A 23,080-nucleotide genomic window follows, 5' to 3' on the forward strand; every position below is an offset into this window, starting at 1 on the left:
AAGAAAATATAGAGGGAGAAATGCCCAAGACGCAGTTGGAGGTTATACCCCCATTCAAGGATCATAATATTGGTGATTAACCAGTAAAGGGGACTGAGAAGGAATGGTCAGACAGATAGTAGGCATGCCAAGAATGAAGAGTGTTATGGAAACCCAGAGAAGAGAGAATGCATAGGATGAGAGCCAATCCACAAGCATTTATTAAATGTTTACTATGTGCCAAGTACTGTGCTAAATTCTGGAAATAAAAATAAAGGTCCAAAGAATGAGGTACACTGGGGCAGCTAGGTGGCACAGTGGATATAGCTCCAGCCTTGGAGTCAAGAGGACCTGAGTTTAAATCCGACCTCACACACTTGACACTTCCTAGCTGTGTGACCCTGGGTAAGTCACTTAACCCCATTGCCTAGCCAAAAAAATCAAAAATAAAAACAAATGTTTTTAAAAAATGAGGTACATACATTTTTTATGCTATAAAGAGGTGAGAAAGAATACATATTGAGAAAAGGCCATTCAATAAAATATTCCTTGATAGTACAAGAAGCTAACTATATAGCAATTCTAAATTGTTCCAGGGACCAGCACAAAATGAATGCTTAATACATACTTGGTGATTGATGGGATGTGTAAATAAAAACCTACCAGTACAGTTCTCAGATACAAAATACAAACAAAAAAAAATACTAATACAAAAATATAAAAAAATTCACAACACATCCTATGATTTAATATTAAGTCTTAGGATATTTTTCAAGGTATATAGAGTTTAAGTGTTGGATCCAAGAATACACACCTTTTAAGTATCAGATTTTAATAACTGCATTGCTGACTTCAAGCCCAGCACTCTTTCAACGGCCTCTTGACAGGATTTTTACCAGTCTTTTTGACTTGCTTGAATTTCATGGAACCTCAAGAACATCTTAATGTAGTTTTCCCCCCTTCTCTATAAAGATATATAGATCAGACCCTTCTTCCACATAACTACCAATCTACAACACCATTGTATTACCGCTTATACCATAGTAGAAAGAAAATGAGCCTAGATTGCATCTTTTAGGAGAAATAAAGACCTTGCTAAGTTAGTCAATGGGGAAAATTTTTTGTATAGTATTAATTTAATTCTCGTTTTAGAGCTGTCTGGTCTGCTTTGATTTTGTGTATGTGTGTGCATATGTGAATGATGCATATTAAAGATTGTTCAGTTGTTAAATATAAGGCTTTTAACTGAAAACAGTTTTTTTAACTATATAAGCAAGAAAAAAAGTGTTTGCAAATGAGTAAATGCTATGTGTGTGTTTCTTAACCTTTGTGAGAGGGAACAGAGACTAATGCCTTTTTGCAGTTGAGTGAAAAATCACAATCAAGTTATAAATCCCTAGGAGAACAGGGGGTTTATAACTGAAGTATTGACAGATGCTTACCCCAAACAGTGTGAATTAGATGGTCTGCCTCACTTAGTTTTGCATTTTTGATTGAGTGTTTTCAACTAAACAGCGTGTTGGTGGGCAGGGTGGATGGATGATTATACGATTATTCCCTAACACTGCCCTGCTCTTAGAAACTTCTGAGACTTGAGGAAATGGGCATGAATAGGGAGAAGCAGATGGGTGAAGAAACCTAGTGAAACTTCTTTCTGAAAACATTTTTAAATAGACTGGGATAGGTTCTAACTAATGCTCTCATTTATTGGGTTACTTTTCAGATAGTAAAATTACTCAGTGGGAAGATCCAAGATTGCAGAATCCTGCTATTACTGGCCCAGTGAGTATATTTCATAGTGGATTTTTCCCAGGTTATTCCTTTGTTTCTTCCTAAGTATGCATTTTTTTGTATGTGATACCTTAACTTAATGTCAGGATAGTTGACGTTCCACTATACATTCACCACTCTTTCCTCCAATTCAGTCATATGAAGCACTGCTTTTGCGGGGCTTCTCCACAGGAGTCTGAGTAATAATTTACATATACGTGACACTTTCCACTTTTTTCCAAGGTTTTTGCAGTCTTAAAGCGCTATGTAAATTTCATCCATGTGTCATCTGGTTATTTTAGAATTAAGACTAGAATTAATATAGGATTAAAACATGAGGCAAGGTGGTCAACTTTGCACTTATGGTGTAATAGATAATGCTCACAATGGACTACTTTGATGTGGACGAAGGATAGTTGACCTTTTCCGCAGGGCTTCAATAATTCTCTCAGCCATTAAAACCACCTGATATAGGTAGACAGTGAGGTAAAATGCCCAAAGGCACACGACAAATTAGTGTCATGATCATGGCTATGACTCAAGTCTCCTAACTCCAGCATTCTTTCTACTTGGGACCACATTGACTTCCATCAAAGTCAACTAGATATGATCCCTTTTCCTTAAGACTTTAAACTTAAGACAAACAATAATGACAGATTTATTTAGGATATTCATTATACAAAAACATTAAATAATTTAAGCATTTATATTTTGTTCAAGCAAAAGGGGAAGAGGGGCGTTTATTATTGAGGCAAGTGAGTTCTTTAGTAGGATTTCACCATTATACAAAATAATAACTTAAAATTCACATAGGAAATCATTGTTTCAAATTGTTCTCATGGAGGCTATCTAATCTGAGCATTACAATAAGCCTGAGATAGAGCACATAAATTAGTCATTGAGTCTCAAAAAAGTGATTTGCCTGGTGTCACAAAGTTCAAAAGTGGCAAGGCCAAGACTTGAGCCTAGGCTATCTTACTTTAAATCATTAGGTCATTACCATGCTGTGGCTGATTTTTGGTGGGCAAGAGTAAGATTGTCACTTGCCCTGCCTAATGGTCAGAGTAAAATAGATTATAATCGTAAGTACATTTTTACTTCCTTAGGTGATATTTTAAATAAGAATTTGTATGGAAAGAGAACAAATGATTTGACCCATTAAGCTATTTAGTCCAAGAAAGGTAATATGCTTTATACATTCCTCTCCAGAGGCTCTAACTATCAGGGACTTCTGTATATCAGTAGGGCAACAGTCTCCTTCTAGAGGAAGGTGAAAACGGGTTCTTGTTCTTCCATTTGAAAAACTACCCAAGAGAGAAAAAATAAGAGTGGAGGAGGATAATGATTTTTGAACTTCCCATGCATCATCCCCTGTAAGAAGAAAGAACAGAAATAGCTCAACCTCCTAGTTTCCACCCACATCTAGTCAGCACCTACCAGGTTTACAAATGGCTTTTTTCAGTCAAACATATAGACAGTTAGAATGTGTGTGTGAGGCCTGAGGCAGATTATGAGATAAAATTTCATTTTTTCAATAATTTTTTTTACTATTACATATAAAAACAATTTTGAACATTCATTTTTTAAAAATTTTCAGTTCCAAATTATTTCCCTCCCTTCTTCCCCAGACTCTTCCCTGAGACGACAAGCAATTCTATATAGATTATACATTTTTAGTCATACAAAACATATTACCACATTAGTATATGCTTTAGTCATGTTGCCTTTCATCTTTCAATAGCAGTTTGTTCTGCACTTAATTAATAGACCTATTGGGTTCTTATCATATTATCATTGTACGTCCCAGATAAGACTGGGAGCTCTTGGAGGTCAGGAACTTTGTCTCATCCAAATGTTTTATCTCCTGGTGAGGTGTACCCTTTTTACAGGAACCCAGTGCTCTTCTCTCTCTCTCTCTCTCTCTCTTTCTCTTTCTCCCCCCCTCCCTCCCTCTTTCTCTCTCTCCTTCTCTCCCCCTCTTCCCCCTTCCTCACTCCTCCTGTCTCTTCTCTCCTCTCTTTTCTCTCTCCTCTCTCTTCTTTCCTCTGTCTCTCCTCTCTCTCTCTGTTTCTGCCTCTCTCCCTCCCTCTTCTTCTGTCTCTCTGTCTCACACACATAGCTATATATTCTATAGCCATAGAAGATATATGCACATGAATAGATTTTTCAAAGTCTATTTAAATAAATAGACTATGAGGAGTTATATACAAATATAGAGAGAACTTTAAGCCTTATGATTCATAGTGTTCTGAATGTTGGCTCAATAAATGTAAAAATTTTAAAGTATATTATTTTCATGATCTCTATTTATAAATATCTCTTTTTCAGGCTGTTCCTTATTCCAGAGAGTTTAAGCAGAAATATGACTACTTTAGGAAGAAGTTAAAGAAACCAGTGAGTAATCCTGTCTTTTTGTATAGCACTGTATTTGTCATTTGTCCTTTGGAAGTTACCACAGCCTCGTTTAGTAAGAACAATGTGAATATGACTTTTTTTTTTAATTATTACCCAAACTAAACCTGTTATCACATTAAAAACTATACTTTGATCTGCTTGGTTTTTCAGCTTCCGTATTTTCTTTTCGTAGTTAATGACAATAAGGATGGGAGTGTGAATTCAGTTGAAATTTTAATTCCATTGATCTGTGAGCTCCCTGAAGGCAAAGATTATGATTTTGCCTTTGTACCCCCTTTGCTTATGATGATTAAGAAATCCTTGTGAACTGACTGAACAGATTGGAAAAAATTTAGTGATTTTGATAAGCAATATAATGTTCCTATTTATTGTAAAATATAAAAATAGGTAATAAATGTTTACACCAAAAACAAAGTAAAAGAAAAAAACCACCAGGATAGTTAGAACTTGGTCCAAGTTCAAGGCAAGAAAAACTACCTGCTGTTCATGGTCATCTTAGTTGTAACCCTCTGCTCTTTTTCTCTAATGCTTCTATGTGACCCATTAATTGGATTGGACTAAATGTAAAGTTTCTATTAAAATACTAGCAGGATAAGACCTGGACTTTTGTTACTCATTTTACAAACAGTCTCTCTCATCTTTGTTTTCTCCCTCTCTGTTGTCTCCTTCCCTGGTCGTATTACTCCCTCTTTAATTCATCCTCTCTACAACTGTCCAAATAATTTTCCTTAGGCTCATGTCTATACCTGTTAGTATCTTGCTCAAAAGCCATCAGAGGCTGCACAAAAGCCTCCGAGGTAAAGTAGAGACTCCTTAATCCGGCATTTCAGGATCTCCATAGTTAGTTTCCACCCTGCCTTTCCAGCTTTATTTAATTCTGCTTCCTTTCATGGATACTGTATTCTGACTCAACCTGACCACTCATGGTACTCCAGACTCGACATTCCATCTTTTCCCTCTAGGCATTCTCACAGACCACTGGCCTTCTCATCTCTGCCTTTAAGAATCCTTAGATCCTTTTGTTAGTATGTGTCCTGAATTAAATTTTATTAGAATTTTCTTTTCTTTTTCCTGTATTCATTCTCCAGCCTTGTCTCTTCTGCCTTGCTCTACTTTGTAAATTCAGTTATGAAGTGTCACCAGAGCAGACCAGACTGACTCTACCCTTTTTACTTCATGCACTCAATTCTAGGTTGCCATAGCTAGGCAGGCATTGGCCAGGAATATGCAAACTATAGCACAATTTTCATTCATCCTAAATGTCTTTTTTCTTCCTCTTCTCTCTCCTACTCTCTCTTCTGTAGCATAAACAAATATTGATGAGAATATTTTGCCTGTCCTCCAAAACACAGTTATTTAAAAGAAATTTTTGCCTTCTGTATGCATCATTATTATGTATGCATCACCTACATTCTCTGTCATTATTTCACTTGCTGAACACTGTCTGGTGTTGACTTTCTTGACAAGCCATATAAACCCTAAGGAGAAGGGTGGTTTCCCCATGGACTCTTGCTGTCAGGACTTTCTTTTTCATTTAGAAGTCTAAATGCATTTCATGTTCCCAGGAGACAACTGCCTTTATAGGCAATCCCTTTTACTTCATGCTGATTAGGTTTACTATGAATTATCTATCAACAATAGACATACTTCCCCAAAGTTTGGGTTCTGTCCTCCATAGTAGAAAAATTGACTTAAAATCATAGGACCGTGATCCAGACCCATCAAGTTTTTATCCTTACTTTCCTCATTGTTTTTGCTATATAAGAACTGTTTTGATTTAGGCAGATGTATATGCACTTTTGATTTAGTTATTTTTAATTAACAAATTTATTTTCTCAACCTCCCCTCCTGCACACACACATCAAACAAAACCCTTGTAACATATTCATAGTCAAGCAAAAAAAAAAAATTTCTGCGTTAACCATATCATTAAGCATATCTCATTCTGCACCCTAAGTTTATCTCCTCTCTGTCAGGACACGGGTAACAAAAGTCATCATCAGTCTTCCAGATTGATGGTTGGCCATTGTATTGATTAGAATTCTTAAGTCTTTCAAGTGTTACCTTTTTCAGTGTTGTTGTTTTATTCTGCTCACTTCACTCTGTTGGCATCAGTTCATACTAGACCTCCCATGTCCCTTTCATCATTTGTTATGACATAATAGTATCCCATTACACTTATATATCATAATTTTTTTCTACTATTCCCCATATGAAGGAATTCTCTCAGTTTCTTGTTCTTAAACACTACAAAAGAGCTGTTATAATTTTTTGCACATATGACATTTAGCAAATTTTCTAGCAGCAGTGCCATGATTCTCACTCAGCTAGTTGGGTTGTTCAGATTTTACTAAGACTCTCCTCCTCTTGTTATAGATAACTAGAGTTGACTGTCCTTGGGGTACCAGATGGTAGAAAATGCCTGGTAAAGATAAAAAATGGGACACTTTTTTCTTTCATTCATCCTTTCTTAATAGGCAGCATATGTTAGTGATTCAGTCGGAACAATTGTTAACGGATGCTAAATGTTTCATATCTTGACATAGAGAAGCTTACCTTCTACGTAGAGGAAAATTCCCAAAAGAGGTACTCTGAATGGGAACCATTCAATCACTGCCTGTTTAATCAGAGACTCCTCGACCATCTCCTCGTCATTTTTTCTGATTGATAGGTGTTTTGTGCCTTCTTTTATGTAGGCCGATATTCCAAATAGGTTTGAAATGAAGCTTCACAGAAATAACATATTTGAAGAATCCTATAGGAGGATCATGTCTGTGAAGAGACCTGATGTGCTGAAAGCCAGGCTGTGGATTGAATTTGAGTCCGAAAAAGGCCTTGATTATGGTGGTGTGGCCAGAGAATGGTTCTTCTTGTTGTCCAAGGAGATGTTTAATCCTTACTATGGTCTCTTTGAATATTCTGCCACGTAAGTATATGGAGTATATCTGGAATTTTATCCTAATGCAGAGAGTCAGTGGCTCAACACATTCATTCTGCTGGTATAGGCCCCTGGGGCGTGAGTCTAGAAATTATTGTTAATCCACTTGGTGTTTTAATGTGTTCAATGAAAGCCTGAAAGTGACTGATTCTTTTCTTGTCTGTTGCACTCATATAATTGAAATTGAAAAAAAGTTTCTGGTAATTATGGCATTCACACAGAGAGAAGCAATTATCATTGCTAATGTTAATTCAAGAGAAGAATTTGTCAGTGTCATGCTTCTAAAAAGGAGAAAGCATTTTTATGAGCAAGAATAGGCCCTAAAGTCCAATTATGAGGTCTTTGGGGACCCATGCTTGAGTATACAAGTGGTAAGAAGAAACATGATTCCTTCATGATTAAGGATTTCAGAATCCCCATTTGTCATTCTAAGCAATCAAGCAATGGTCACTTTAAAAAGTTAGGCATGAGTGTGTGTCAGTCAACTTAGCTAATAAAAAGATTAATACTGCTTTGAGGCCCTTGTTAGAATCATTTTTTGTCCTAGGAACTTAACTCTCTCCTCCCTGTCCTCCACTGGTATCCTTTATTTAGGCACGAGATTCATGAGTCTTCCTTTCTTTCCAGTGGTATGGGAGTTTACCAGAGTAGCTTTGCCTTTTGTAGGCATCCCAATTGGATTGGAGAACCTTAGATGTATTTAAAATGAAGTGGTGGCACCGGACAGCTTTAATGACTCCTTCCAGTTTTAAATGAATGATCCAACCAGTCAAACAGAAACCTTTTATTAAGCATCTGCTATGTGCCAGACACTGAGCTAGGTGCTTAAAATGCAAAGACAAAGAATAGAACACTATCTCCTCCTGGGAAAAATATTTTGTCGTATTTTGGGGACAAGTATTTTATGTACAAATAGGTTGGGATATCAGGAAGAACAATTTATGTGCTCTCTCAGAAAGTCACTGGGTGAATCCCTGAAATAAAATGGAGATTGAGCTGAATTAAGTATATCATTTATTTCAAAGGCTTCTTTCATAGTCTTGAGATAGTCTCTATCCCTGTGGTGATTAGAAAATCTTGACTTCAGGAATGTAAGCTGTGTGTCATCAACCTAGCATTCTTCTCATCTTTCTAAGTCAATGGACATATGGGCATGTCTCAGAAGTAAGGAATTAACATACAGATACATTTTCTGTTAAATTACAGAATACATCCAGGTAGGCTGAAATTAAACAGAAAAGAAAAAAAAAACTATCAGTTGGCTTTTCTGTTCTGGACTTTTTAATTTAAAAATTACTACATAGTTGTTGTTTTTTTCCTCAAAGGGACAACTACACACTTCAAATCAATCCCAATTCAGGCCTTTGTAATGAAGATCATCTGTCGTATTTCACTTTTATTGGACGGGTAGCAGGCCTGGCAGTGTTTCATGGGAAGCTCCTAGATGGTAAGTTACTAAAAATGCTAAAACAATGAAAATTGTGTTATATTCTAATTTTGTTTGTTCCATTAATTTTTCTGATTAGGAATCCATTTTTAAAAAATAATATTTTATTTTTCCCCAATTAAATGTAAAAACAATTTTAACATTAATTTTTAAAAATTCTTAGTTACGAATTTTCTCCCTTCTTCCCTTCCCTCTCCCCTCCCTGAGACAATAAGCAATTTCACATAGGTTATACATGTACAGTCATATAAAACATATTTCCATGTTAGTCATGTTGTGAAAGAAGACACAAGTCAAAAATACAAACAAAAAAACCCTATGAAATAAAAATAAAGAAAATGAAAAATAGTATGCTTTGATCTACATTCAGATTCCATCAGCTCTTTTTCTGGAGGTGGATATCATTTTTCATCATGAGTCCTTTGGAATTCTCTTGGCTGATCAGGAATCCTTAACCCAATGCTGCTTATGTAAAGCAGCAAAGTATTTTATCCTTGTCCTACAATGGAGCTGCTTTCCCTAAAAGCCTAGTTATTGGATTAAATATACAGAGTTTCAATAAGTTATACCCCCTTCCCTTACTAGGAGGGGAATTTGATATACAACTACGTAATAAAAGAATACATTATAAATGTAGATAAATAATTATATTACAAAATGCTATACATGTGCATAAAAGAAATACAGGTATAGAGTATGTATGGATGTAGGGGGGAAAGTTCTTTCATGACATTTGGGAGTTATCAGTGTAGAAATGTTAGTTACAAATCATGGAAGTGGGTGAAATGGTCAATAAAGGACAAAAATAAAACCTTGGGGAGCATCCACTTTAAGGTGTTAGAAAAATGACGAGGGAATTATAGAAAGACATTTAGAGGTAGGAAGAGAACTAGGAGAGTGTGATAGTTCTGAAACCAAAGGAAGAGAGATCAGTAAGTGGCAACGTTATTGGCAAAGGTCAACAATACTGTTGAGAAGTCAAGGAGGATGAGCTCTGTCCTGTACCTTTTGGTACCCTAAACACCTGCTCTACCCACATGCTGTGATGTTGCTGTGACACCTATAATTATTCTCTGTACCTTTTCAGTAAGAGCCTGTCTTTTATTTCATGCTTTGATGCTGAACAATAGTAAACACTTGAAACTAAATTCAGTTATTACCTTATTTTAGGTTTCTTCATTAGACCATTTTACAAAATGATGCTGGGAAAGCAGATAACTTTGAATGATATGGAGTCAGTGGTGAGTAAACACAGGTTATTCACGTTTTAAGTAATTGTGGTGTTTTTCCTTAGGGAAAAAAATATTTGACTCTCTGATTCTTTTAGTTCAAATGGTTCTCCCACGAGATAATAATAATAGCTAACATTTATCTAATGCTTACTATGTATGGGCCTGGCACTGTGTTAAGCACTTGACAATTATTATTTCATTTGATCCTCACAACTACCCCAGGAGGTAGGTGCTATAATTATCCTCATTTTACAAATGAGAAAACTGAGGCAGAGGTTAAGTGACTTGCCCAAGAAGATATTTTAATAAATATAATACAATCTATTGCGGGGAGGGGCGTGGGCGTGACGTGGAATGGAACAGAGAGATAGGAAAGTTTCTTAGATGTTATTTTTTTAATAAGCAAAAATTTTTTTCAAAGAATTGCCAATTATACCAATCCTAGCAGATATACCTAATCCTAAATTATTGAGGGATCCTGGAGGGCGAATAATAGCTATATATAGATAATTTAAATCTACATATAATCAAGATGGCTCATTCTGTCCAATTTTTCTTCCCTATCAAACTTCTTCCTAGAGCTTGATAAAACAAAATCACATTTATTCTTCATCCTTCACCATTTTCCTGGCATTTCCATTCTAAAATGAAAGGAAGTGTTGAGTAAATCTCTGGTTGCTGACAATATCAGCCTACGATCACGTACTGACAATTTTCATTCATCTTGATCATGTATTTTTGCCCCATTCTCTTGAACATTAGTGATTAACGCAAAGACATACTTAAATCCGGGCAAAGTTGTTATCTATACCAATTAACCTCCATCTTTCCTTTGTCACAGTTACATATTCTTACCTAGACCAACCTTCCTTGAGAACTATTCATGTGTACTGCTGTTTATAGGACTTTACTACTAAGCCCCAGCTACTGCAAAACTTTTTTTTTTAATGTATTGTTCTTCCCAGTAGGAGATAAGAGTTATGCTGGGGATGAAACAAGTTAACATCATTAAATGCCATAATTTGTAGTCATTCTAAATGTTTGTGATTGAGCAGGACACTCATCTAATTGACAAATTAAATGCTTTTATGTTGCTCATTCATAATTTTCTGTCATTCCTATAGGATAGTGAATATTACAACTCCTTGAAATGGATCTTAGAAAATGATCCTACTGAACTTGATCTCATGTTCTGCATAGATGAAGAAAACTTTGGACAGGTATGTTTGGGTAACCCAATTATTGCTAAGTTGTATTTTTCTTTATCGTGTCATAATGATGCTTTTTTCAAAAAGTAAGGAACATTCATCAGTTTTGAATGGTGAATAATTTTCATCTACTGGTATCTACTGGTACTGATTACTTGGGTATGGTGTCTCAGATTCCTGTTCCAGTCTGTTCCTAGCAAACACCAATGGAAGTTTTAAGACTGCTCTAAGGGCACCAGGCCAATATCTTCTTAGGGTAAGAGCTGGCCACCAGAGGCTGTGCTCTCTCAGTTTGGGAATTTAGGTACTTCCTCAAAGTAGAAACACTTTCATTGGTTAGGTGACTGCTACATCAAATAAAGATTATGGTGTCATAGACGTTAAGGCTAAAACATACTTTGAAGATCACTTTGCCCAACCCCTTATGTTGTAAATAAGGAAACTGAGAGGTAGCTTATGCAGCAAATTAGAACCCAAATGTTCTAATTACCATACTGTTGCTCTTTGCTGTTTCATGCTGCCTGGATCATAACCTAGCTGACCTGTTCCACATGAAACCTGTGCCTTATGTGCGGCCTTCTCCCCCCTGAAATCCATGCACTTCAGTTCCTTCAAATATCCCTTGGAAAAATAACCTTTCTGATATCTCTCGCCTTGCCCAGAAGGAGTAGCAAACTACAATCTGTCTTTTGTTGCAGTAATTCTAAGAGGGAAATGTGTACTCTGGAGTCACCCAAATTGACTAATTTTCATATCATCCAAAACGTAATCCTCTGCTCCCTCTTCAAGTCCTTCTTTCCCAAAAGGATTATTCTCTTACACTAGAGTTGTGAACAAGTCTTATGGGTTCCACTTCACAAAAACAAATGCAAGAATATTACAAGAAAACTAGTTGGGTTTTTGTTTGTTTGTTTTTTTTTTATCAAGAAGTCTACATAAATGTATGACCCAGTATGTTGGTTCCTAGTATGTATCAGTTTCCAGTCCTTTGCTGTCCTTATACTGTTAGTGTAGGTTTGATATAAAAAGGAATCACAGAGGATTATACTGGAAGAAGGAGAAAGGGAGAGGTCAAATAGGGTAAATTATCTCACATAAAACAGATGAGAAAAGGCTTTCATAGTGGAAGGGATATGGGGGAAGGGAGAGGAAATGAGTGAATCTTACTGTTATCGGATTTGGCTTAAGGAGGGAATAACATACACACTCAATTGGGTATGGAAAGATATCTTACCCTACAGGAAAATGGGAGGGTGGAAAAGGGGATAAGAGAGCAGGGGGATGATAGAGGGGAGGGCAGATTGGGGGAGGGCATATTCAGAAGCAAACACTTCTGAGGAGGGACAGGGTCAAAAGAGAGAATAGAATAAACAGGGGGCAGGATAGGATGAAGGGAAATACTAGTTTTCCACAGCATGACTACTGTGGAAATGTTTTGTATGACTGCACAAGTATAACCTGTATCAAGTTGCTTGCCTTCTCAATGAGGATGGGTAGGGAGGGAGGAAGGGATAAAATTTGGAACCCAAAGTCTTAAAAACACATGTTAAAAAAATTGTTTTGACATGCAACTGGGAAATAAGAAATACAGGAAATGGGGTATAGAGATCTATCCTACCCTACAGGAAAAGAGTAGAAGAAGGGAATAAGAGAAGGGGGGAGGGAGATAGAAGGGAGAGCAGATTAGGGGAAAGAGTATTCAGAATGCATGCTGTCTTGAAGTTGGAGGAGGAGCGAGATGGGGAGAAAATTTGGAACTCAAAATCTTGCGGAAGTGAGTGTTGAAAATTAAAAATAAATTAATGAATCATAAAAAATAAATTTTAAAAAATGAAATAAAAAGGAAGAACAAATTGTGACAAGTGTTTTAACCTAAAGTTTTTTCGAAATTCCTTGATATCTTTCTCTTTGGAATTTCACCTTCATTTTAGACTTACTCGTTTTTTTTATCACCTTGAGAATACCAGAAATATTCATTTCACTCTTTCCCCCATGACACATAATCTCTTCTCCTGTTAATAAGAACATTAGAGATGTTAAGAATTGAAAAAAAAAGAAATAAAAAAATGTTGAATCACACAATGAACTAATATAGAAATGTTTTACATGATTGCACATGTATAACCTATATCAGATTGCTTACTGTCTTGGGAGTGAGGGGTGGGGAAGAAGAGAGGGATAGAATTTGGAACTCAAAACTTAAAAAAAAAAGACAACAAATGTTAAAAATTGTTTTTACTTGTAATTGGGGGGAAAATAAAAGATTATTAAAATTAAAAAAAAAAGAAATGTTAAGAGTCACACCCTGAGACCCTCAATCCATAGAAACACTATTGTCCATCAGAAGGTCATTCAGCCTGCCCAGATCTAATGTGTGACTGAGCCCTAAAAATTATGGAACTTGTATGATAGATTGAAAAAACTATAAGGGATTTTGCAAGGAAACCTGGCTTCTCATTCCAACTCTCCCACTATTCTATGATCTCAAGTAAGCCACTTAATCCTTCCATGTATCAGTTTCTTCAGCTGTAAAATAAGGATAATCCAGTCCTATCTATCATGTGGGGGTTTTTGAATTTCAAATGTGAAAAATAGATAAAGAAGCACTTTCAAAAGTTAAAAACATTATGTAAATTTAATTTGTTAGAATCTTGGAATAGTACAGTTGGAAGGTAACTAAGAAATCTTCCAGCCTACCTTCCTAATCAATGCAAGAGTCCCTTGAAAACATGGTTGTTGTCATCCAGATTCTGCTTCTATGCCTCCAACAATGAAGAGTCCATTCTGTTGTTGGATTGCTCTGGCTTTTAAAAAAGGCCTTTCTTATTTTTAGCTAATATTTGCCTTCTTCAAGCTTCCCCCCATTTGCCCGTATACTTCACTCTGCTATAGGTCTGCTCCTTTTTCCATCTGACACCCCTCCAACTTTTTGAAGGCATCTGTCATGTCTTCCTTTTAACCATCTCTTTTTCATGCTAAACAGTACCAATATGAGATTGTTTCTGAGCTCTTCATCCTTTCTGGAGGCTTTCTAATCTGTTAGTGTTTCTCATAAAACATGAGGTTAAACAAAACTCAGGTCAAATACAATGAATGATGTTGGCACCAAGCTGTTAATGATAAAATGCACCTATTTCTTTTCAGGGGCAGCTAGGTGGCACAGTGGATAGAGCGCTGGGCCTGTAGTCAGGAAGACTCATTTTCTTGAGTTCAAATCTGGCCTCTGACACTTACTAGCTGTGTGATCCTGGGCAAGTCACTTAACCCCTTTTTGCCTCAATTTCCTCATCTGTAAAATGAGCTGGAGAAGGAAATGCAAACCACTCCAGTATCTTTGCCAAGAAAACTCCAAGTGGGGTCACAAAGAGTCAGACACAACTGAACAACAACATATATTATTTCTTTTCTGTGAACAATATATAAGCCTATAGATAAACTATATTATAAATTGTAAAAGTGAAATGATATGTACTCTCAATCTCATTCAGGTAGCATCCTTAGGCATTTGAGTGCTGGCGGATCAGTAGATGGTCAAAGAAAAAATATATGGTACCCAGAGTCAAACATAGTAATCCAAATGGACCAGAATTCAGTGGTGCTTCCAATGATCCAATGAACACCTAAAACTAATGTTATTTTTACCAGTGAGGAGAAAAAAACACTACTCATTTATAACAGCGTTTATATATCCAGCTCTGTTCTAACTAGCTAGGATTAAGAACATAGTGGCTATTTTGAGTCTAAGGGATACTGAAATATGGTGCCTTTAAGGCCAGTTGGCTACCTGAAGCACAGATTTCAACCTTTCTTCTGAATTCCAATAAGATAACACAGCCTTTGCACTTATTTCCTAACTTCTGACATAGTGATTTATGCCTTATACAAGGCAGGAAGAGTTCATTTCTGCAAACCTGAGGATGATTAAGACGTCAGAGATAGTTTTCTCTTTTCCTACATTCCTTAAATGAGAGTAAATTTACCTATGTCTTGGATATGGGTTATAGCTTTTAAAACCTATTTCACTGATGTATGTCATCCTCTCCCTAAAGGAAGGTATTAACTATAGTCCAGGAAACAAAGGGGAAAGGAGATAAGATGATCTATTTTTGCCCATCTCTGTTTCTTTTTAGCCTTTGTAAGTAGATTTCTTGTTATGACCATTAAAAAGTACTCACAAAATATACTACTTGTATGTTAATTGTACCATACCAGTTAGCAACGACAAGATCTATACCATCTGTTACCTTAAAAGCTAAGACTGAGAAAACAAATTTATAGGAGATAGACATAAAGAACATATAGGCAACAAGAAGAAGGGGAAAAGCTTTGAATAAGAGTGTAAATTATCTAAGTATCTAAACAGGACCATCACTTCCAGGTAGAAAAATATAAGTGTGCTTATAAAGCACTGAGGACAACTCCTGAGAGCTGCAAATTTAGGCAGGGTAGAACCTTGGGATAATTGCAGCTTTCTTTCCAATTAGTAGGCAGGCTTTCTGGCTGCTTGACCATGATGAAACTCAAGCAACTGTAGACAAATAGGTACCCAATAACTTGAGTGTACTGTGAAAAGACAAAGCGTTGGGTTGTGAATCAGAAACTATTTTAATCTTGCCTCTGGCATATTTATCATAAGCCTCAAAGAAGTCATTTTAACTTTTCTGAGTTTAGATGTGATCTTCAGAGAAAAAAAAGTGGAAATAACTAGTGTGCACAGATATCCTGATGATAATGTTTAACTTAATTATAAAGTTAATTAACAGAATAGAAACCACATTAAGTTCAAGAAGAATAAATAATTTGATCTTCAATAATGTTGGTACCTTTAACTGAACCTGTTCATTGGACAGGCTTTACTTCTGGACATCTATAAGTATAATTTGGTAGTCTTCTTGAAAATATCACTTTCTTGGGAGACAAAAGTAAAAATAAGAGAAAAATAATAACATAAAACCCCAAATGCACACACCAAATATTTCATGTTTCGTGTGAACTACAGAAATATCAAGTAGCCAGAAAAACTCAAACTCTGTCTATTTATAAGGGAACATTTGACTATCATGACTTTACAGATAAGTCCTATGAAGGGGAGATAGGAAGAAAAGATGAGATAATCTCCAAACCAGGAGATGATTCTGGAAACCTATGTTAATTTTTGACTCTTACACTTGACAGTAGCTATCTGCCAACATAATGGGTGACAGTTCTTTTTGCTTTTCCTAAACTATTTAATGTCAAGTAAATGAAAACTGGAGAAAGAATGTTTTTCTTATTTAGAAAAGACTTCAGAGTGAGGCTGATTTTCAGTTTTATTTCTTGCCAAACTATAAGAGGAAGACCTAGCTGCTTTTTGAGTGGATCACACAGGGCAATACAGCAGTCAAAATAAACCTTAAAAATGAATGAGATGATTAGGTCCTAAATTTGTTGAAATTATTGCCTGTTTCCTTAGAGAGCTAACCTGTCTTATAAAGGTTATACTTTCAAGGCCGAATGCTACAAGCACAGAGTAACAAGCTTGGTATGAAGTGAGTTTAAATTCCCATTCTCCTGCTACATCTCTTCCTAACCATTGAAAAATTTTATTTTTGTTTTGAAGGCCGTAAAGAATTAGCAACTTTTCTGTCCCTTCTTCACACCTCACAAAAATGTTGATTATATGTTTAAAATTAGCCTAACAAGATGTAAGTTTGTATTTTCCTTCTATAAAGAAAAGTTAAGTAGTTGCTATTAAGAATTTCTAAGTCATTTCACTGATATAAGTGAGGCAAATGCTCTTCCCCTAATGACTAGGGATGTCTGCAAGCTGTTTTTTCTGAATATTTAAAGCTTCCTTCCCTTTTCCATTTGGGAATGTAAGAACATGACAGAGGTGGTTGTTGGCTCTTTCTCCATGTAATCAAGATGCAGATGTTGCCTTTATTACCTGATTTGCTTTCCTTCTCATTTGACAGAACCTGGGGCTGCTCAATTCTGAGACCTGATTAAAGGTTTTTTCACTGAGAAAATTGAGGGATCTGAAAAGTCTCTCATTTCCAAGCATGGGGAATTATCTCATGCATAAAACAAAAAAAACAAGACACTTATTAGTATGAAACTAAAAACTCCAGACTAAAGACCATATGAGGCACAATAATAAAGTAAATAATTATTCAGTTACATTAAAATGAAATACATCATAAGAAATGTCATACAAATAAAAGTAGTCATTAAAACTTTGAAAATAGAGTGATCTGAGAGGTGATATGGCATAGTGATTCAAGAGTCAGTTTCTGAGTCAGGATAACCTGGTTTCAAATCTCACCTCTGACACATGTTGACTGAGTGATTTTGGGAAAATCATTTTAACTCTCTGCCCACATTAGTCCTTCAGTAACCAAGCATTTAGTAAGTGTTTACTATGTGCCAGGCACTGTGCTAGGTTATGGATATGCAAAGAAAAGGCAAAAAATAGTCCTTGCCCTCAAGATGCTCACATTCAAATGAGAGGAACAACATGTAAGTTACTAGGTACATATAAGATATTTGTGTATATATACATATATATGCGTATTATATATATGTGTATGTATACATATGTGTGTATATATGTATGTGTGTGTATGTGTGTGTGTGTGTAATGTATTACTATAAATTCAGAGGTAATCTCAGAGGAGAAGGCAATAGCAATTGGGAAGAAGGGAAGACCAGGAAAGGCCTATTATACAGGTAGAACTTCTCATAATGAATCTTGAAGGAAACCAGAAGTCAAAGGTGAAGTGAAAGATCATTCCAGCCATGGCAGACTACCAGTGGAAAGGCACACAGATAGGAATTCTTGTGGCATATGTGAGGAACAGCAAGTAGACCAGTATCTGTGGCTGTGTGAACTAAACTGACAGCTAACCTGCTTATTACAAGAACATGTATTCCAGGTGTGATTCTGTAGCGCCATAAGTGGTTTTTATATTGAAACTTGGCTTTCTGTGTTACTGCAGTATATAATAGATTCCCCTTTGCCCAGCAGAGTGAATCCCTTATTATGTGCTTGGGAGCTGGGAGTTGCTCTTCTCATTTGATAATGAAGTGTGGGGTATAATTCAGACTCATAAATAATCATAGGATAATTTGCCTTCAATGATGACATCTTTAGGTATGAAGGATCTTTGGAGTCTAATCTATAAACCTCATTAGACATTCTAGCACATTCCATGTTAATTAATAGGTATTCAGAACATAAGAGAACCTATTTGTTTAAAAAAAATCAGTAAGAAAATATGCAATGTAGTTTGATGATAATCTTTTGTTTGTCTTTGAAAATACAGACATACCAAGTGGACCTGAAGCCCAATGGGTCAGAAATCATGGTGACAAATGAAAACAAAAGGGAATATATTGAGTATGTATTCCTCTATTTTACAACCTTTCTTAAATTAGCCATAATAACAAGTTTGACATGTGCTACAGACATGAGTTTTATTGCTTCTTGTTCAAAGACAAGATTTTTTTTGCCTTGAGATCAATCCCAAGATCAGAATGGCGATTTTTTTTTCTGATTTGAATTTGTTATCTACTTGCTTCACTGTGAACTAAACAGCCATGATATTTATGTCCAGTGAGGCACTGGAGGGTAAGTTGTTGGTTACTAAAACATGTGGTACTTCCCTGGAACATTTACATAGCCAGTCTGAGGTCTGAATTTCAGAGACCAGGACGAAGAGGGTAACTCTTACATAATAGGATTCTAATGCCATAGCTTAAAGTTTGATTTTTCCAATTAGAGAAAAATCATACAAGAAAGTGGTCAACATAATGTACTATACCCTCCTAACTCTCCTTTTTTTTAACTAACTCTATTTTTATTGAGGGTGCTCACATCCTCTCAGCCACCCAGGCTCAAAAACTAGAAGTCATCTTTGAATGCACACCCTCTCTGCTGCCCTCATATCCAATTAGGTGCCAATTCCTGGCAATTCTATTTCCACAATGTAATACTATTGCCAGGTTCCATAATTATATGTTGGAAAGTACATGAAAACCCTTGTGCCAAGTAAAAGGCCCTTCATCTTCTGTCATTTTTGGGTTTAAATTGATTTCACTGATTAATAAGAAATTAATGAAGTTATAAATTAATAAATAGAAAATAATGATGGTGAAGATTTTTTTTTAATGTTATCTCATCTTCCTTATATTAGCTTAGTCATCCAGTGGAGATTTGTCAACAGAGTCCAAAAACAAATGAATGCCTTCTTGGAGGTGAGTTGTGTTGGCTATCATTTATTGCTCAAGTCTCCTTAGTCATAGTAGAGAGAGGATTGCCCTCCGCAACTCGGCCCCCTCCAAATTTGGGTGATAGGATGGAATTGATCCATAACCTCAAAGCTGGGTCAGGAGTGGGAAAGATACAGCATAGATCCTTCAGAATTATGCAGTTTACAGCCTTTTCTATGTCTACAAGGAGGATATAACAATGAGCGATAGGAGAAAGGCACCTGAAAATCTCTACGTTATTTTCCTTTTTATGGAAATTTTGCTGTACTCTATTTCTCTCATCTTTTATATTACTTTCATGCCTTTTCAGTGAGAATATTTACAAAATAATGCCCCTAAAGGTTGTCTAATCTTTTTACTAAAGTCTAGAAGTTTAAGCCAATGTGGGACAAAAGCCAACCATTTCTAGATTCTTCTTGAAAGTGATAAGTTCTGCACAACTTTGAAGTTAAGGAGCAAATGTCCTAAATAACATTTTCAATGATTCTATTGTCGCTCTGAGTATTAACTTTGGCTATGTATTTCTCCCCAACTCTGTACTTTCTTCTATATTAGTGTTATTAACTTCTACATTCCCTGCACAATCAAACACTCTATTATAGTAAAACATCATATCATTATCCTTTTAGCTATATTGTTTTTGTTGTTGTATCTACTAAGCTTTCATCCATCTTAATCGGTTAATCAGTTTGTCCATCCTTTCACGACCCTATCATGTGCTGAGGAAATACAATCCCAAACCTATCTCAGGGACCAGAAATATGAGGATCAAAGGGAGGAGGGGAAGGCCTATTTTTTTAAATTCTGAATTTGACAAATACCACCCCCATGAATGTTTCCACATACTAGAACAGAAAAAAGATTATTTGTGAAACAACAAATCTCTATTTTATACAGCTTGCATTTTTTTAATGTAAACAAATTGAACATGTTACTTTTAAAGGTTTTCTGTTTTTCTCTGTTTTCTTCTATGCATTGCTTCAAAAAATGCTTCAAAAAGCATTTTTCTTAATTTTCTTCTTTTTGGGGGGTGGAGAGAAATACTAATATTAGCTCACTTTGTCCCTCAAATCTTCATTCCCCCTCTACCATGGGAAAAAAACAGAAAATCTAATCTTTGTAACAAATAAACATAGTCAAGCAAAACAAATCCACACATTTGTCATATCCAAAAATGTATGCTTCATTTTACACCATGAGTCTTTCATCCTTCTGTCAAGATGCGTGCTTTAGTAGTGTGCTTCATGCTTGGTCCTTGCAATGATAGGAGTTTTTAATTCTTTCAAAGTTATTCATCTTTACAGTGTTGTGATCACTGTATATATTATTTTCCTGGTTCTGCTTACACCATTCTGCATCAGTTCATACAAGTCTTGTCACGTTTCTCTGAAACTATCATTTTCATAATTTCTTATGGTATAAATTAATATTCCATTATATTCATATACCACAATTTGTTTAGCCATTCGTCAATTGATGGACACCTCTTTTGTTTCCAGTTCTTTGCTCCACTGAAAAGAGCTGCTGTAAATATTTTGTTGTTGTTTTGTTTTTGTTTTTTGTTTTTGTTAGGCAATGGGGTTAAGTGACCTGCCCAGGGTCACACAGCTAGGAAGTGTTATGTGTCTGAAACCGGATTTGAACTCAGGTCCTCCTGACTCTAGGGCCGGTACTCTATCCACTGCGCCACCTAGCTGCCCCTATAGATTTTTTTTGGTATATGTATGGATCCTTTTCCTCTTTCTTTGACTTCTTTGGAGGTATAGGCCAAGTAATAGGTATTGCTGGGGCAGAGGGTATGCACAGTAGAGAATATAGTTGCAAGCTGCTTTCCAGATTGGCTGTTCACCAGCAATTGTTTATCAGTGCAGATATCTTCCTGCATGCCTCTAACAATTGTCATCTTATTTTCCCTTTTTGTCATCTTGGCTAATCTGATAAGTATGAGGTATAACCTCAGGGTTGTTTTAGTTTCAATTTCTTTAATTGTTAGTGATTTGGAGAATTTTTCATGTAACTGTTGATAGGCTTGGATTTCTTCCTTTGAAAACTACCTATTCACTGTGTTTACCCTTTGACCTAGCAATACCACTACTAGGTCTGCATCCCAAAGAGATCAAATTAAAGGGAAAGGGACCTATGTGCAAAAATATTTATAGCAGCTCTTTCTCGTGAAAATGAGGGGATACCCACCAATTAGGAAATGACTGAACAAGTTGTGGTATATAATTGTGATGGAATACTATTGTGCTATAAGAAATGATGAGTAGGATGGTTTCAGAAAACATGAAAGACTTACATGAATTGGTAAAGAACCAGGAGATCATTATACACATAACAGCAATATTGTAATGACGATCAACTGTGAAAGACTTATCTCCTCTGATCACGACAATGATCCAAGACAATTCCAAGGGACTCAAAAATACTATTCACCTCCAGAGAGAAAACTGATGAACTCTTGAGTGCAAGTTGAAGTTTATTTTTTTCACTTTATTTTTCTTCCTTTTTTTTTCTCCATGGCTAATATGGAAATATATTTTCCATGAGTTCATATGTATAACTGATATTATATTGTTTGCCTTCTCAATCGGTAGACAAGGGACAGGAGGGAGGGAGAGAATTTGGAACTCAAACAAAAATTTTAAATGACTAAAGTAAATGAAAATAAATGTTTTGAAGAGAAGAGGAAAACTACCTGTTCATATTCTTTGACTATTAGGGAATAGCTAAAATTTTTATTTTGGAAGCAGTTATTTATATATCTTGAATATCAGACCTTTACTGGAGAAGCTTATTGCAAATACTTTTCCAGTTAACTTTTTTCCTTTTTAATATTAACTGCATTTTTGTTTGTGCAAAAACTTTCCAATTTTGGATAATCAAAAATTTTCCTTTTTATCTTCTATGCTTCTCTTTAGCCCACATCTGTCATGAACTCTTCCTTAATCCATAACTGTGCAAAGTTTTTTCTTCTTGTTTCTCTTCTTTAATTATGTGACCTTTTATATAAGAGATGCATTCTTTGGAGCTTATTATGATATGTATGTGATATCTTGATCTAAATCAGGGATTATAACCTAGGGATTTGTGACCTTGTTTTATAAAAATATTTTGATAACTTCATTTCAATTTAATTGGCTTACTTCATAATCCTATGTATTTGATTTTATGTATTTAAAAACATACTGATAATGGGTAAGTAGACTTCATCAGACTGACAAAAGGGTCTGTGACATACAAAAAGCAGTTAAGATCCCCTGGTCTAAATTGTTTGCATAGTTTATCAAAATTTTCACCATCTCAAATTGAGAAATGTTTTTTAAGGCTTTATAAAGTTTATTAGCTATTGGAAATCTAAAGTATACAACAGTTAAAAAAAAAACTCCAAATTTTAATTCATTTTAAACTAACTTAGAAAATTCCTCTGGTTCTTCTTGGCAAGGCACCTAAAACTAATTAAAATTTATCCCTAGGTATAATGAGGAATAAAGCCCTGGCCATGGGTAGAAACTCCCAAGAAATTCAGAGATTTAATATCATAGAATTTCAAAATTCATATTCTAAACCCAATCCTTTAGTTTGTGGAAACTGAGGCTCGGTGAGGCTAAGAGAATTAACCCACAGCTAGTAAGATGGTCAGTGGCAGAGGCCAGATTCTCCTGATTTTCTTTGTCTGTTACTTTTTCTTCTATACTACATGACTGCCTTATTTTATTTGTCTTGGTATACATTGAATTTGTGTTATTTTAAGATATTCCATTCATCATCTGTGGGCCTGTATATTTTTAGGACTTATTGACTCACTTGAATGTATCATGGATATGTTTTAGAATCCACG

General features: G+C 35.6%; 1 protein-coding gene across 4 annotated transcripts in view; it reads left to right on the forward strand.

The window, feature by feature from the left end:
- Nucleotides 1-23,080, forward strand: part of NEDD4L (neural precursor cell expressed, developmentally down-regulated 4-like, E3 ubiquitin protein ligase) — a 452,792-nt gene that overhangs the window by 410,914 nt on the left and 18,798 nt on the right. For all 4 annotated transcript variants that reach the window (XM_027868834.1, XM_027868835.1, XM_027868837.1 and 1 more), the window contains 8 exons: nt 1,703-1,761; nt 4,078-4,143; nt 6,861-7,090; nt 8,428-8,549; nt 9,720-9,790; nt 10,906-11,001; nt 18,294-18,367; nt 19,164-19,224. In XM_027868834.1, coding sequence (XP_027724635.1) covers nt 1,703-1,761; nt 4,078-4,143; nt 6,861-7,090; nt 8,428-8,549; nt 9,720-9,790; nt 10,906-11,001; nt 18,294-18,367; nt 19,164-19,224 — 779 coding nt within the window. The remainder of the gene's footprint in view (nt 1-1,702; nt 1,762-4,077; nt 4,144-6,860; nt 7,091-8,427; nt 8,550-9,719; nt 9,791-10,905; nt 11,002-18,293; nt 18,368-19,163; nt 19,225-23,080) is intronic.

This window comes from Vombatus ursinus, unplaced genomic scaffold (genome assembly GCF_900497805.2).
Source record: "Vombatus ursinus unplaced genomic scaffold, bare-nosed wombat genome assembly UNPS02014791.1, whole genome shotgun sequence".
In the NCBI taxonomy this organism is placed as follows: Eukaryota; Metazoa; Chordata; class Mammalia; order Diprotodontia; family Vombatidae; genus Vombatus; species Vombatus ursinus.